Source organism: Plectropomus leopardus, chromosome 7, assembly GCF_008729295.1.
Source record: "Plectropomus leopardus isolate mb chromosome 7, YSFRI_Pleo_2.0, whole genome shotgun sequence".
In the NCBI taxonomy this organism is placed as follows: domain Eukaryota; kingdom Metazoa; phylum Chordata; class Actinopteri; order Perciformes; family Serranidae; genus Plectropomus; species Plectropomus leopardus.
Window position 1 is genome coordinate 16,761,338 of NC_056469.1, and position 14,992 is coordinate 16,776,329.

Consider the following 14,992-nt stretch of genomic DNA (forward strand, 5'->3'; position numbering starts at 1 on the left):
TTGTTGATTTAATCCTGTCTGAGGCTTAGATCAATAAGATATAAGGGTGGATATAAGGCTGTCTTATCTACAGAGAAAACATGAGGGGAGGGAAAATGTCAACATGGCATGCACACACAGCACAGAACCCTAACACTGTAGGGCCGTCTGAAAAACTCGAAGGAGGCCGGGAGATTTTTTTCTTGGAAATGTCAGAACTAATCTCATTTTTGCAGTTTATAATGTTGTTAACTTGATATTTGATTTGAAATATCAACTGTGTCAACTACAATATTTATATGAGGTTTGCGCCTCACGCCATAGATCACTGTTTCCAAACCTGTTCGGCGTGGTATCCTTTTATGCTAAAAACGATGTCAGCTCAGGACGCCTTGTATCAGGTTGCATATGTATCTATATGAACTGTGAGAAGTTCAGGATTGATGTTCCCTTCTCAGACTGGTTAATGTTTTTGTTATTTTAAGGCCCAGAAACACCAAACCAACAAATAACTCTCCATACCAGCAGGCAACAGTCTGTACATGTTTTTCAAGAAGGGAAATCAGAAGACCGATAGGATGGATTCAAGATGCTTATTAGCCAGTTATCACATTCACAACATAACCCACGTTAAAAGACCAAAGCATATTTACCATGTGCTAGCAAACAGCAACACAAACAAGTACGAATCGTTTCTGGTACAGGCTCAAAAAGAAATAAAAAATGTATCCAATATAAAAGGTTTGTTTCAATCTCATGCCCTCTTGCAATTTGTTCACCTTCTTCACTACCTTTTCTCTGAGCTGAAGTGCTAATCTGTGTGATTCAATTCACAGATGGGCCCCACCTTCACAAAAAGCAAGTCAACATTCTGAATCCACCGAAAAAAACTTACAAGGACCAACGAGAGAAATCAGTGAAGGGCACACCACAAAAACTAGAGTGACAGATGCTCACCAACAACCCACTAACATTGGTCATTGACTGTTCCTGTTTCAGGGTCCTTAAAGTCCAGAAAAGGTCGAACTCTCAAGTTTCACAATAAAAACACAGCACACTCACCACAAATAGTTTGCCAAATTGTCATGGAATTGTGAAATGGCAGACAGAAAAAGTTTGCAGAGCATGGAGCAGCTTAGGAGCCACATATCTCCATCAGGAGCTGGTGGAGACCAAAAATAGAGCCCAAAGAGAGTGAATTCTTGTCTACATTTATCAGATGGCCACAAACAACACATCCAAATGAATGATAATGCTGCTGTGTAACTGCTCTCTGTATAAATAAGCAACTGCTAACACATTTGCCATTTCACTGTAAATGTTTCTATCAGAGTTTAACACCATATTTCTGTTGCATCCACGAAGCCAAAGACATTGCTAATTAAAAGAAAACGTTTCATTTCAAACAATTTTTTAGAGCAGAAATGCTCTCCTATTATCCTCATTTATCTTCTTATTAACTACTTTTGGATTTTTTTGTGACCTCTTTGGACCATTCAGATCCCTACATTAAAAAAACACTGCCATAGTTCAGCAGTATACCAGTTTCACAGTATAACATGGTATGGAAACTCGTGGTTATCATACCACACTATAAAAAAATGTAATTGTGCAGAGAATTTAACCCGCACATGTGCATCTCCTTTCCTTTTTTTGCCTGTCTGCCTTTTCATACATATCTACATGTAAAAAAGCGGTCTTAAGATTCTATTGCAATAAAGTCTTCAACCAAAAGAATCTCTGTTTTCAATCCTTTGAGAATCACTGAAACTGATGATTACAACAATAATAATGGCATAATATTGTATACTGTGTTACCATAAAACCATGACAGATATCGTACCATGAAAATCTCAAACTCTTACGGCCCTAAACTACTATTTTTGGCAGCTGGGACCGAGGGTCTCTTGTGATTTCTTAGCTGCTGCGTTCCATTTACCGTGGAAGTCAGACGCCAGAGCTGAGAATGGCGTCACACCTTAGCTGACCATGTTCCAGCACAAGTCTGAAGCCATTATTTTACAGTGTGGCCGCTCTAGCCAGGTTAGGATAACAACACATGATGCAGTGTTTTACAAGTTACAAACACCTTGCCAACATGACCACAAACAGCAGTTGGACAGTTTTGTATGTACAACTGATTTAATGAGACACAAATAAGACAGAAGTGCGAAAAAACAATATATTACTAAAGCAGCCATTTTGGATTTTTAGATCGAGGTTGGTGAGGTTCTCCCGACGTTTTGCGTCAGAAACCTGAGATTTCCAGTTGTAACTTTTGACTGAGAAATTGGAATCTCCCAATTCCCAGTTGAAATGGAATGCACCATTGATTCAGCATCTTTAATTGAGCGTTAGAATAAGGTTTTTGTTTTATTGCTTGTTTGTATTTTAGGAATGTGGTCACATTGATTTTGATGTGTCTTAGATGTGGATTGTTTTTTTAATTTATATACTTAGCAATCCCCAAGGGGAAATTCAATTTTTCACTGTTGTCATATACACACAGGCCTAACAAATGGTGGAAAATGTCCAAAAAGAAAGCATCTGTCTGTTGGTGCGGTTTGCCTACAAGGCGCCAAACTGAGAAAAGCCAACTTTTTCAATCTAAAAAGAGGGCACTGGTCTAATGCATTGCAAATACAAATAGGTATCGACCCACTGAGAGGTGGAGAGGAGGAGGAGGAGGAGGAGGAGGAGGAGGAGAGGGAGGAGAAAGGAGGGGGGGATGGGCAGATGATAAAGGTCAAAAGAGGTGTGTGCAGAATTCGCTCATACCTTTTATGAAAGAGGCAAATACACGTTCCATTCCTAAACCACATTACTGGGGACCAGCGAGGACGGAGGAGGACTGGATGCCATGGGAAACACTTCTGTCTGTTAATGCAGACAAACTATTCCCCCAGCCCAAGGACAGTCATTACCTGAGGGGAAAGAGGCCGCATGTGTGTTAGGGGAAGAGATGCTTATACTGGCGCTGATCTTGAAAGGGCCTGGCCAATCGATCGCATTAAGCTCCCTGCGAAAGAGAGAAATCAATATGTTTTTAAAGGCGAAGCAGGCTGCATGTGGTGTATGCGTGTGGGCTTCATTGATACCGCTAGACGTGTTCAAAGAGAAGCTGTTCCTGAAAAAGAACGATCACATTTCGAGGTCAAGTGGTTTCATTTCCAATACTTATCTACAAAATCATGACACTTGTGAGAGATGTGTACATAAAAAGTGTCTGTGTGTTTGTATGACGTGTCCCTGTTTGGGTTGCCATTATCATAGCAGAATACTGGCCAAACTGATGTGGAAAATCGATAGTTTACAGATGGAGAAAGTTTTGCAGAAGCTATGTCAGGATTAGAAAGAGATAACGAAAGAAGCTGAACGACCTGTGACTCTTTGAGGAAATGAATTGCTTGTTTAAAGACACTGTAATGCAATCAGTCTTATAGTTAACAACAAGAACTGCCTATGGAGGTTCAGCTCAAGGAGATGGAGTGGGAAGGAGGTCAACAAGAGCAAAACAGTGAGAGAGAGAGAGAAAGACAGAAGGGAAACAAAGACAGAGAAGGCAATTTAATTTCCATCAGTTGTTAAAACAATGCTAATCAATAACAAAGACACCCACTCTTTAACACTTTCTTCCTCTCTCATCCTACATCTCTCTCTCTGTGTGTATATATATATATATATATATTTCTATCTCTCTGGTACACACTCTCAGCAATGATTTACTCTTGAGTTGGCATCTGGGACAGGGTGTGTGTTCCAGTTGTGGCAGGAGGAGTGGGAAAAAAAAATCCACACAGCTCTGACACAGTGTCCTCAATGTACCTGCACTGACACCAACTCACACTACTGTAACTGCTGGGGGAAAGGAAGAAAACTAAAATATATACAGATAAAGAAACCAAGTGATTATGACTAAATGAGTGCAAAAAAGTGCGGAAACAGGGCCTGCAGGTGTGTGTGGAAGAACAAATTTAAAGGGGACTAAGAGAAATGAGAGGCACATAAAAATGTTGACACAATTCCTTCAACGGGTCCTGCAAAAACACAATATCTCAAATCAAATTTAAGCCTTATGTAGACATAAAAAGGTGATTTGGTGATCCCTGACACATGCATAATTTAGGCGGGGGAAGGAGAGCTAATGCCTGACTACATAGCAGTGAAGACTAAGAAAGAGAAGCAATGAAGTTTCTGCTGTGTTTAGCCGAAATGTGCTTTAAAAAACATCCAACCACCACTTTTAACTGGGTGAAATTTGAGACAACAACCCAGCCTGCCCTCTAGTGGCTGCAGCGAGAAACACACACTGGCTGGTCAGGAGTGAAATGCAACTGATCAATATTATCCAATATCAGTAAAGTAAGATTTACTCATGCACTGTACTTTAAGTGCATGATTAGGTTCTTGTATTTTATTTGAACACTAAATATTTCTCTTGATTTAGGAAATAAATACAGCATAGTTTTGAAAGAAATTGCACCAATTTGTTCAGGGCTCAAATACATGTGAAAGGCTCCTGAAAGCAGCATAAGAAAAGTGTTGCCTCTTCAGCTTTCAAAGAGCTAAATCATAATGAATAACAACATTACTAATGAAAAACAAAATAATAAAACACTCTTAAACAGGTAATTCTGCATAATGAGCATTTAACTTGACAACTTTAGTGTATCCCCATACTATCATTTAAGTCAAATTCTGAATTCAAGATTTATTATTTTTTTCAGTATTTTAGTCGCAGTACATTATATTGCAATATTACAGCATTTATTTAAGTAGAGGACCTAAATACTTATTTGACCACCGCTAGAAAGTAAATTACTGCAGTAGGACTTTTTATAGATGGAAAACAAACTCCTGGACAGTAGGCCTCTACCTTGTAAATATGATATGAGCATGCACTGTGTGATTTCGAGCTGCAGTCTTTCAGTCTGTGTTGCTGTGAACTGCTGGTATTTATGGACACTTTATTGATCTTAAACATACAGACTCAGCTTGTTATGGCTGGAGCTCTGAGGTCAAGAGTCCCGGGTGTGTAAGAGTCAACTACTGTATACATTTTTTTGAAAATAAGATCAGATAAATCTAAAAAGGCTAAATGGTGTAAATATTACATTAGTTAATTACTTTTTGTTTCTGCGTCAGGCCATTTCTGGCCCATCCCACATAGAATTACAAGACACCATCACAGTATAAAGCATGTTTCATCATCTGGTTTTACATATATCAGCAAAAAAGAAGTAGGTACACAAAACAGATTAAGTTACAACATTATATATGAGCAATGTTTTTGCAGAAAATGCAAGTACAGTGGAAAATAAATTTTACAAATCCCTAGGTTTATCTTGATAAAGACCTTGTTTTCTCATCTACCATGCTTTCTCCAGATAATAAGCCAGATAATTCTCCAGATAATATAAATGTTTTACACGTAAATAACTACTTTAATCTTTGTGCATCATCAATATATGCCAAACCAATATCTGTTTTATGTTATTAAAATCACTAATCCCTTTACAGTTTCACAAGCCTATACAGTTACAGTGTTCAATAGCCCACTTTTAACTGCAAAACCCAAACTGGAAACGACAAGAGAGCAAGAACTTGTGAGACTAAATAAATGTACTTCACTCCACTGCATTATCCCACAAGTGACCGCTTACATTGCATATAAAGATTAGAGTTAAACGTGCTCTGTCAGTTGAGGTATCCTTGCTTACTTTGCTTTACCCACAAAGCTAAATTTTACGACTCGTCCGGCTCTTTTCATGCTTTAATATGCTCTCAGAAACAGCACACACAGTAACCAAAAATGCGTCTTCTCTAACAGGCCTAAAGTTAAGGTTAGCCACATTTATCTTAGGTTTTTTTAACCAGCCTGGACCTCGGTGTTAAATCTCACGTTTTCATCAGAGAAATACTTTTAATGTGTGCTACAGCGTTTGCAGTTACTGGCTGCCTGAAGAAAGAAAACATCCTTACTTTTGCCGACTGTACGAAACCGACGAGCAAAGGCCGCAAATATGCTGCGCGCGTGCGCACTGCTGCTCTTCCGCACTTGACGTTGTGTTCATGGCGCTATCCTGACTATAGCGACCTCTTCAGGGAGCGCAATAAATACACCGTTTAAAAACTATTCTACAGACAAAATGAAAGGGCAAAAGCTACATAGTCTACTAGTGATGCAAAGGTTGACCTGTAGTTAACCTGCAACCTGAAAATATTGCAGGTTTTGGGTGGGCGGTGAGGTGACAAAGCAAAGTTCTGAGTGACTTATTAATAACTTACAGAAACACTGCAATAATATAACTTTTATCGTCTCTTCTCCTGTCTTTGTTTCACTCTTTGTCTCTCTTACAGTAAGCAGCTTTATCATCAGGCTTTTAATATTTCGCTTTTGACCAAAATCTGTTGAAGTCCAACATATTTAAATGTATCCCGTCTTAATGTCCACTAAAACAAAAATTCCCTTTGCAAACATGTAAGCCCAACACCAGGTCCTAAATGTAAACAAGTGCCTCGCTGTCCACACTGAATCTGTTAAATGACATTAAGGATTTCTGAAACATCATAAATAAACCACAGTACCTATCAGCTGTGCAATCATGTAAACAAACCAGCTGTGTGCTCCAGATCATTGGCTGAAGATGTCACTCAAAAAGTGAGTACTTGCTTTCGACATTTGATAAAACAGAAAACACATGTTTGATATTGTGATATTTACTGGAAATGACAATCCAGACAATATGGGTCAGATGGGTGGATTGGCTCTCTTAACAGACCGGGCTGGTGTGGGCTTTTAAAAACTTACACATATTGCATAAGACATTCTTTTATGGGTTGTTATTTATTATTCTTGTTTGATGTGTTGATTTCTCATAATCTCTTATTGTGAGTAATAAATACAATAAAGGCTGCAATAATAATAGGATTATTATGATGATGATTATTATTATTATTATTATTATTATTATTAGACGGTGGATATCTTGAACAATGAGATCACTGTCTCACTCTTCTCTGCCCCACACAGTCAACGCTTTGATGAAAAAAAAAAGTCCTATAGAAAGTTTGAGAAAAAACGGGAAAAATACAAATATTACACCAGATGTCATCATAGGATACTAAAAAGCACCAGTGATTTGTAGAAACGAACAAACGCAGTGTAGTTGTAACAGCGTGAAATCCCCCACTCAGCTGTTTACCTTGTCTGCCCATATTTGGGCCGGGCGGGGTGTCGCTCGCGCAGGGAGCCAGTCAGCGCTTGCTCACGGCGTCGGCTTATAGGAAGTGAGTCACACTGACGGTAATGTTACGTCTCTGTTGCAGCAGCACACTGAGAGCAGAACAGAGAACAAGGAAGCAACATGTGCTGACCATAATAACTGTAACACATCAGCACAGACAGCCACAATACCAGGGACAAGTAGTCAAGACCCTCACATACCACCGGACGTTTACAGACTGGACTTTGTATTGTGAGTACCAATTAATTTTGTTACTTTTGTGGGTTTTTTTGTATTATTTTTAGTCGGGAGACATATTTTGTTGCCTGTTTGAGAGCGTTTGTCGCTGTCGTCTTTGTTACGTTGTTACAACTGTGTTGTCAGTTATCATTTTAAGGGTTTTACTCCTCGCTCGGTGTATTTTAAATGATTTTGGGGATTGTTTGGTGTTGACTGGTTTATTCCGGGGGTGTTTCACCCACTGCGAAAACTTTTTTTCTAACATCCCCACTTCTTACTATTTTAAGTTGAAGCACTTTTTAAACATATCCTACATAATAATGTTAAATGATCACTTTGAGTTAAGGTAACTCGATGATGTAGACAACCTTTTCTGCCGAAAACACGTCCGTAGGTTTCTACTAATTTCCACTTGGGGGTTTCCGCGCTGTCAGAAACCCCTAATGCGTTATTTCCAGGCATGTAGCAGGCGGTCCTTTATCGCAGCAGTAAGACATACATTTAATAAAACATTAGCTGTCGTTTAATCTTCTCTTTTTTCATTTTCTTTCATTTTCATTGTTGTAATTTATATCCATGAACAGCCCCACACACACACACACACACGTGTCCCCTCCTTGGATCACACAGAGTTGAGCCTTTACTGCTTTGTTGTGTCTCCTTTGTTTCATGCGAAACAAGTTTCGTTGTCACTCAGTGAATACCGACGAAACCAGACTAAAAGGTGACACATATTTACCTGAAACAATCAATCACATTTGCAAACACCTCTTAACACTGTCTGTGATGTGACAGGCTGTTTGGCCTAGTTTAGCAACAAATTTGAAGTTATGGCATGCTAAACACACTGTGCATAACCGCAAATTGTTGAGAGAGGCACACAAAAGAAGTAATCCACCCTGTCCTCCTTTAAAACATCTGAGCACACATTTGTATGCAGTATTTGGGGCAATTAAGTTTTTGTCTTTACATGTGAAATCAAAACAGTATCAGCAGAGTGTGTGATAATGGAAGCAGGTCACTGTTCAGTAAACAGACACAAAATAAACAGTGTGCAGATTGAGAAGTCAGCTCTGCTGGTCATGGCTGTGAGCCTTTTTTTTTCTTTTTCAGGGAAATGCAAAACCTGATTAGGTCAAACATTTGACACGCATAGATGAAGCAATCAGAGAAAGTAAACACCTTCAGAGATGTGAATATCCTTAAGCTTATTGAGAAACTGGGACTCTCAATTTGGTATGACACAATGTGGTTTAAAATGTGACTCATCTTGGCAGTCTTCAGTAGAATTCAATTCACTGAATCAGTAGTGAATGTGCTACGTGTGCGTGTGATGTTGGGTGTTGTCAACGCCTGGCCCCAGTGACAAAAGTTATGTTGTGATAATGAGAATAAATTGAACAGTGTTAACCTGTGAAAAACATTCATCTCCAAAACGTTAACTTTTTTAAGGGTGGAGAAAATCACTTCTGTTCAGCTTTCTCACTCTGCAGTCTTAGTTTTAAAATGTTTCACAACACAGTACTTTCTCAACCCACAAAGAAACTTTTTCTCTTTCAGTTTAGATCTGAAACAATCAATGATTAACTGAATGCCAGAAATTGAATGAGCTACAATTTTGATAAATGATTATTCTCGTAGGTAATTTTTAAGTGTAAAAACAAAAACCCTCCACAAATACTGTATGTGTATTTACTGTAGTCCCCTATGGCAGAATATCTTTGGGTTTTTTTTTTTGTACTGCTTAAATACGTCAAACTTGGGTTTACAAATGGTTGCATGTAACAGACAAGATTAACAGACAAGATAAACAAGAAGTCATATTCAGTGCTAACTTCTTACTGTCTTAAAAATAATGAAACACTTTGCTAAATCTAAAAGCACACTGTCAACTTCAACAGCACATTTGTTTTGAATTTCTTTGACCTCTTAAAAATGAGAAAGAATTCAAGTACAAGGCCGCTTTTTTCATTCATCACAGACGCAGCACAAATTTGAAACTTGAAAACCTACCAGAAAAACCAGTGCGCATGTTTGTCTGCGAGACAAAGTGACATGTTGCAGGTCAGCATGTTGCACGATTTATAACCTTTTGCCATTTGGGACTGTTGGAATGAACATATTTAGTTACTGAGTGATGGAGAGCAAAGCAAGAGTTGCATAAATGCATAAATTGCAACAACAGCAACAGCCTGAGGACTAAATGCTATTTGAACCTGTTTACCTCGCAGACTAATAACTGACTGAAGTATCAAAGCTGCTGATTAAACATCTATAATAAGATAATGGCAAAACATATTTGTTAGTGACTTAAAGTCACTACTGCTCTTGCTTGCTGTGTCACAGGCTCATCGCTGCTCTTAGGTAAAGGCTGTGGCTACATCTACCAGGGCAAATAATAATTTTCTCTCACAACATATTACACAGACTGAAGCAACAGAAGTGTGTTTCAAGCCACAAAAACAAATGACTGCACCTCAAAGTTCAAGGCAGGACTATTTTGTCAGGGACGTCAGCAGGATGTGAGCACGCTGAGCTAGTTTGGCTAGAACACACTCTTCTCTCTGGTCAGGCCGACATTGGCACCCAACCCAAACAGACACGCTATCAGAGGATAAACTGCACAGTGAGCTCATTTGATTTGCATTTTTTAAAAAAAAAAACTATATGTCAACATGGCAGCGCTACTTTGCATCTTGTTTGCTAGTATGAAAACTCTAGCCTTTTGTCAACACTGAGCCATGTCTGCAGCAGTGAAATGCCAGGCGCTGTTTTACACACACACACAGCCTCCCTGGCCTGAAGGTAATAAAAATAAGCTCAGGGGCAACTGCACAGGGAAGTGCTGTTATCACTGATCTGAGGTTCCTGCTCCCCCACATCTCATTGAAGGGAAGTTACAGCCTGTTACCAAAAACTCAAATCGCCTTACATTATTTCAACTTAGTTTGCATAAAAAAAAAACACCCTCATACGCAGAAACAAATAGATGAATTGGCCAGTGACCTTCAATGATTTATTTTTATTTCCTGTTTCTTCAGTCACCATGAAAAGAGAGGTGAAGGCTGGAGTCAACTTCCTCAAACGACTGGCTGTGGCACGAGGCAAACTCAGCGAAGCCAAAGCAGAACTGTTTGCTGAGAGGCTACAAAAACTTTTATGTGACAGATATGATGACCACTGGTACCCGGACTGCCCCAGCAAAGGCCAGGCATACAGGTAAGAGCCAGTATAAAGAATTTACGCAAATGTAACAGAATTCAATCTTTTATCACAGCAAAAATCACAGAACTATATCACTGTTATCATCTGAGAACCTGGTATTACAGGAGAAGAGATCCCCATAAGATAACATTTAATCTTTGATGTTTAATCCCTCTCAGATGTATCCGTATAAACAACGGAGTGCCTTGTGACGAAGCGATCCTGAGGGCATGTGAGGAAAGTGAGCTCACACCAGGTGAACTCGGCCTTCCGCGTGAGATCACATTGTGGATCGACCCACTGGAGGTGTGTGCGAGGTGAGTCACAGGCTGGCTGTGTGAGGCAGAGCCAAAGAATGACACACAGACACTCTGCAACAACAAAGACGCATTTCTCAGTCTAGTCATGAATTATGAGCGAGTGGTCGTCATGATGCATTCTGTGAAATGATGAATAAAATGTGGGAAGTAAAAAGTAGCAATACGGCTGACTGTTAAATTATAAATGACTGTGGTTTAAAATAACCCACTCCCTTTTCGCAGATCTGGAGAGAACGGCAGGCCCTTCACAGTTGCCTGTTTTGAAGAAGACGATGAGGAGGAGAAAGAGGCTGATCCCTCAGTGAACTCGATAAATCTGGACACGTCAGATTACCACTCTGCTACCTCTTCGGATTGTGGTTCCACTGCGTCAAGTGACACAGAAGAGGAGGCGAAAGATGCCGAGACGGAGGGGGAGCAAGAGAAAGAAGAGAAGGAGGTGGTTAAGAAGGACGCAGCAGAAGGCGACACCTACACAATAGCCATGGTGCCCAGGATTCGAAAGCGTCTCGGAGAAGGACCAAATAAAGTCAAATACGTCAGAAAAGTGGTAATTCTTTTCCTCTCTTTTATGACCATCTATTGATATCTCACAGTTGGAGTTGGTGATGTTCTATATTTATCTCACCAGCCAAAAAAAAACAAACAAACAAAAAAAAACATTAAAAGAACAAAACAACAGTAAAAACGATGATATGAAGCCTGGTGTAGTTCAGTTCTCTGTGCCATAGAGCTTCATTGTTGTCATTGTCCACAGTGCTGTATTGAGTAGGATCTGGACAAAATTTCTGATGATTTGCTTCATACACAGCTACAGTGAATTGACAGCCTTGTTCTGAACCATACAACACATCGTTAAACCCCTCAAATGCTCTGAATTTATGTCTATTTTGTATTAGGGCTGTACCGAATGTCAATTTCTTACATTCGAAACTGCTTTTGAGATTTTTGAATGAAGCTTGGAGTATCACATCATACCACCATTACAAAAATAAAGTAAAACATAAAACAAAACCTTCAGTTTGATTAAAGAGATAGGATGGAATTACGTAGGCCTTCTGTAAATTAAATCCACTTTCTTTAATGAATAAATGTAATATATTGCTGCTAGACCACCTCGTTAATACAGGTGCTTGCCTCCCTTTTTGTGCAGAAAGTGGATGAGCAGTTTTTTGACCACAGTGAATATGAAGTTTTATGCAGGATTGTTGCTAACTGTTTATAAACATGCCTGTCAGCAAAAGTGAAGATAAAAGTAAAAGCATCTCTCATTTGCTGTGCTGTATTTGGGTTTTTCAGCACTGTGTCTCATGGATGCGTGGGGCTTACAGTTTGGCACCTGACTGCTGCCTTTTATAAAAGCCTGACCTCATCTGAACACTGTGCATACATGCTTATAAATGTCCTGAACATGGAAAATAAAAAATACAGGCAGAGGAGAGTATGTGCAGAAAAACACACCGCCACACACTTCTCGTGGGTCATAAGAGATAACTGAGAGGGATTACGTCTATATGAGTCAGCACATTGTTTTTTAGGAAAATCCTGCATTGTGCATCTTTAACGCTAACAAAGGTTAATCGAAACAGAATATTTCATTTGATTAAAACAGGGTTATTTTGAAAACTATTTATTTACCTTTTTTTTACCTTAATATTTTGACTTTTGGGCATAACAACGCTCTAAAATTGGAGTTGTCACTCAAGTCCTATGCAGCCACTGGAATCTAATTTTACAAATATTATAATGCTACTAATAATAGTGTGGCCCAATCTTTATTTCCTCTTGTATAGAACTATTGGATTTAAAGAGAAATATTAGACATGCAAAAAAGAAAAACAAAAGCTGCACAGCATTTAAATGTTGATTCAGAATCCCAATGTCAGTGTTAGAAATGAAGCTTTGAACTATTAAGTACAGCCACAGTCGTGTATTTATTGTAAGCTAATTACTTTGGATATGAGCTGCTGCTAAGTTATTTGATAAAGGTTCAGTATTTTATGTCCTAGAAAGGAAAGTACCATTGCTCCCTCCTATATGGACAAAGTGTGTTTAACACCCATGCTGGAAACTCCCCCACTACTCCCTCTAATCTCTTGTACTCCTTCCTCTCTTTCTCTCTGTGTTCAGGTCCCTGCCAGCCTCCAGTACTTCTACCACCCTGCACCAGTTTGGCCTCAGTACAAAAAGGGCGCTCCAGTGTTTCTTAACACGGTGTGTGCACCTCCACCACCTCCACCTCCACCCCAGCAGGTATTTGGCTACTACATCTTGCCACAACCGTCTCCGCAGTTCATTCTGCCTCAGGCCGCTCTGCAGCCGTGGGGAGCTGTGAAGGGTTAAACGGTCCGCCAAGTGTGGGGTGAAGGTGGATAAAGCGTTAAAAAGCTCCTTCAACTGAGCCATGTTGTGTTAGTCCTCAGCTAAACTTGGGCCAAGAAAAGAACTTTTTTAACTGTGTAACTCACAGTTATTCTTTGTACAACCTGTGATGATTCCTCTTTCTGTTAATTTCTGCTGACTTGTAATTGATGGCTTAGTCTCGGCACTGAGATGCCACTGAACTTGAGTGAAAACTGTTTTCTTTTTTAAAAAATCTATCAGGTCTGCACTGCTAATTCTTTTTACGTCATTTACATGTTAAGAATGACTTCAGTCACTGGGTGCTTGGACTAACTCAGGAACTCTTAGCAATATCTGCAATACCAAATAATTGTCTTTTCAGGAGTTACTCCCTATGTGATGTCAATCTCTTTGTCAGTTCTCTCACCAAATATGGTCCACAGTGTGTATGTCAGTTAATCAATGTAAAATGTGATTCAGGGGTTTAATCTATTGTAGCTAGAGTGATAATATCTGTATATTAGGAAGAAAAATATTTTTACTAAACTGCTTGTAAATAATACAGAACTTGGATGCTGATGCACACTTTGTAATCTCAGTCTTTTTGATGTAATTTATTTGGCCACCAGTGGATGGCACTCAACTCATAGCTAACACATGAAATTGTATATTTTTGTATTAACAGTGGCTGCTGTACTTTTTGCAAATCACAGAGCACAAACATGATTTTAAATAGCTTGAACTCTCCCTGCTGTTAGTGTAATGTGTACATATTCATGTGCATCTGTTTTATGGCCTGTTTAAAGCTGTGTGTTTTTAAAGTTTTTATTGTACATAAATTGTCTTGCCATGAAAATCTGCTATAAATCCTGAATACACATTTCACACGCTGACTGTTATGTACTGTGATTATTTAATTGTATTGATCCATAATTATTTAATGTTCATGCAACCTGGAAGCTCATCTGTGTGTAATCATTGCTTTATGTTCATCTTTTGCATTCGACATTTACCTTCTAATTGCTGGAAAATTAAATCGACTCATAACTTTCATTATAAATGGTGTTCTTTTGATTATTCCCATAATCAACATTTTTTTATTATTGTGCTCTAAGTGGTTGTCTGTGTCTGAACACTCGATTTACTGTCACTCAGAGTTGTAAGGATCATCATTACCGTCAGCAAAGGCAGCAGGATGCTACAGCGGAAGGACTCCTGTGTGCTAGATGCGTCATTTAGCCCAAGGTCATGACGCTGTTCCTTAAACAGGCCCAGTAAAGAGGCTGAGGGGAAAGTTTGTGTCTCACTTTTGTTTTGACTGGATGATTTACATAAAATGAAAAGCCATGTTGGCAACACAAATTATTAAATACATATAAAATACAGCTGGATAAAGTGGCAATTAGTTCAACAGAAAATAGGAACGGTTAAGCAGCTGGGACAGGAATGGGAAGTACTCTAATAAATAATAAAGTAGGCATATTTACAAGACTATTTTAAAAAGGCTTAGAGGAAAACACCTGAAAAATCCTATTTAAAGATGGATGACTGAGGAGTGAAGGCCAGGACAGTATGAGTCATTGCCAATGTTAGTGAACCTTGACTAATGTTTGGATTAAACCACAAGTCAAAGGATTACGGTACTCAACCACGAGATGTCACTCTACAGCTGTTGAGAAA

The 14,992-nt window shown here is 39.0% G+C and overlaps 1 protein-coding gene across 1 annotated transcript; it reads left to right on the plus strand.

The window, feature by feature from the left end:
• The first annotated feature begins 7,249 nt into the window (after positions 1–7,249).
• si:dkey-79d12.5 (maternal B9.15 protein) lies at positions 7,250–14,372 on the plus strand. The gene is made up of 5 exons (XM_042490544.1): positions 7,250–7,457; positions 10,487–10,664; positions 10,829–10,966; positions 11,192–11,519; positions 13,100–14,372. Exons 1-5 carry the CDS (start codon positions 7,289–7,291, stop codon positions 13,310–13,312), a joined length of 1,026 nt encoding a protein of 341 aa, XP_042346478.1. The 5' UTR covers positions 7,250–7,288; the 3' UTR covers positions 13,313–14,372.
• The last annotated feature ends 620 nt before the right edge of the window (positions 14,373–14,992 follow it).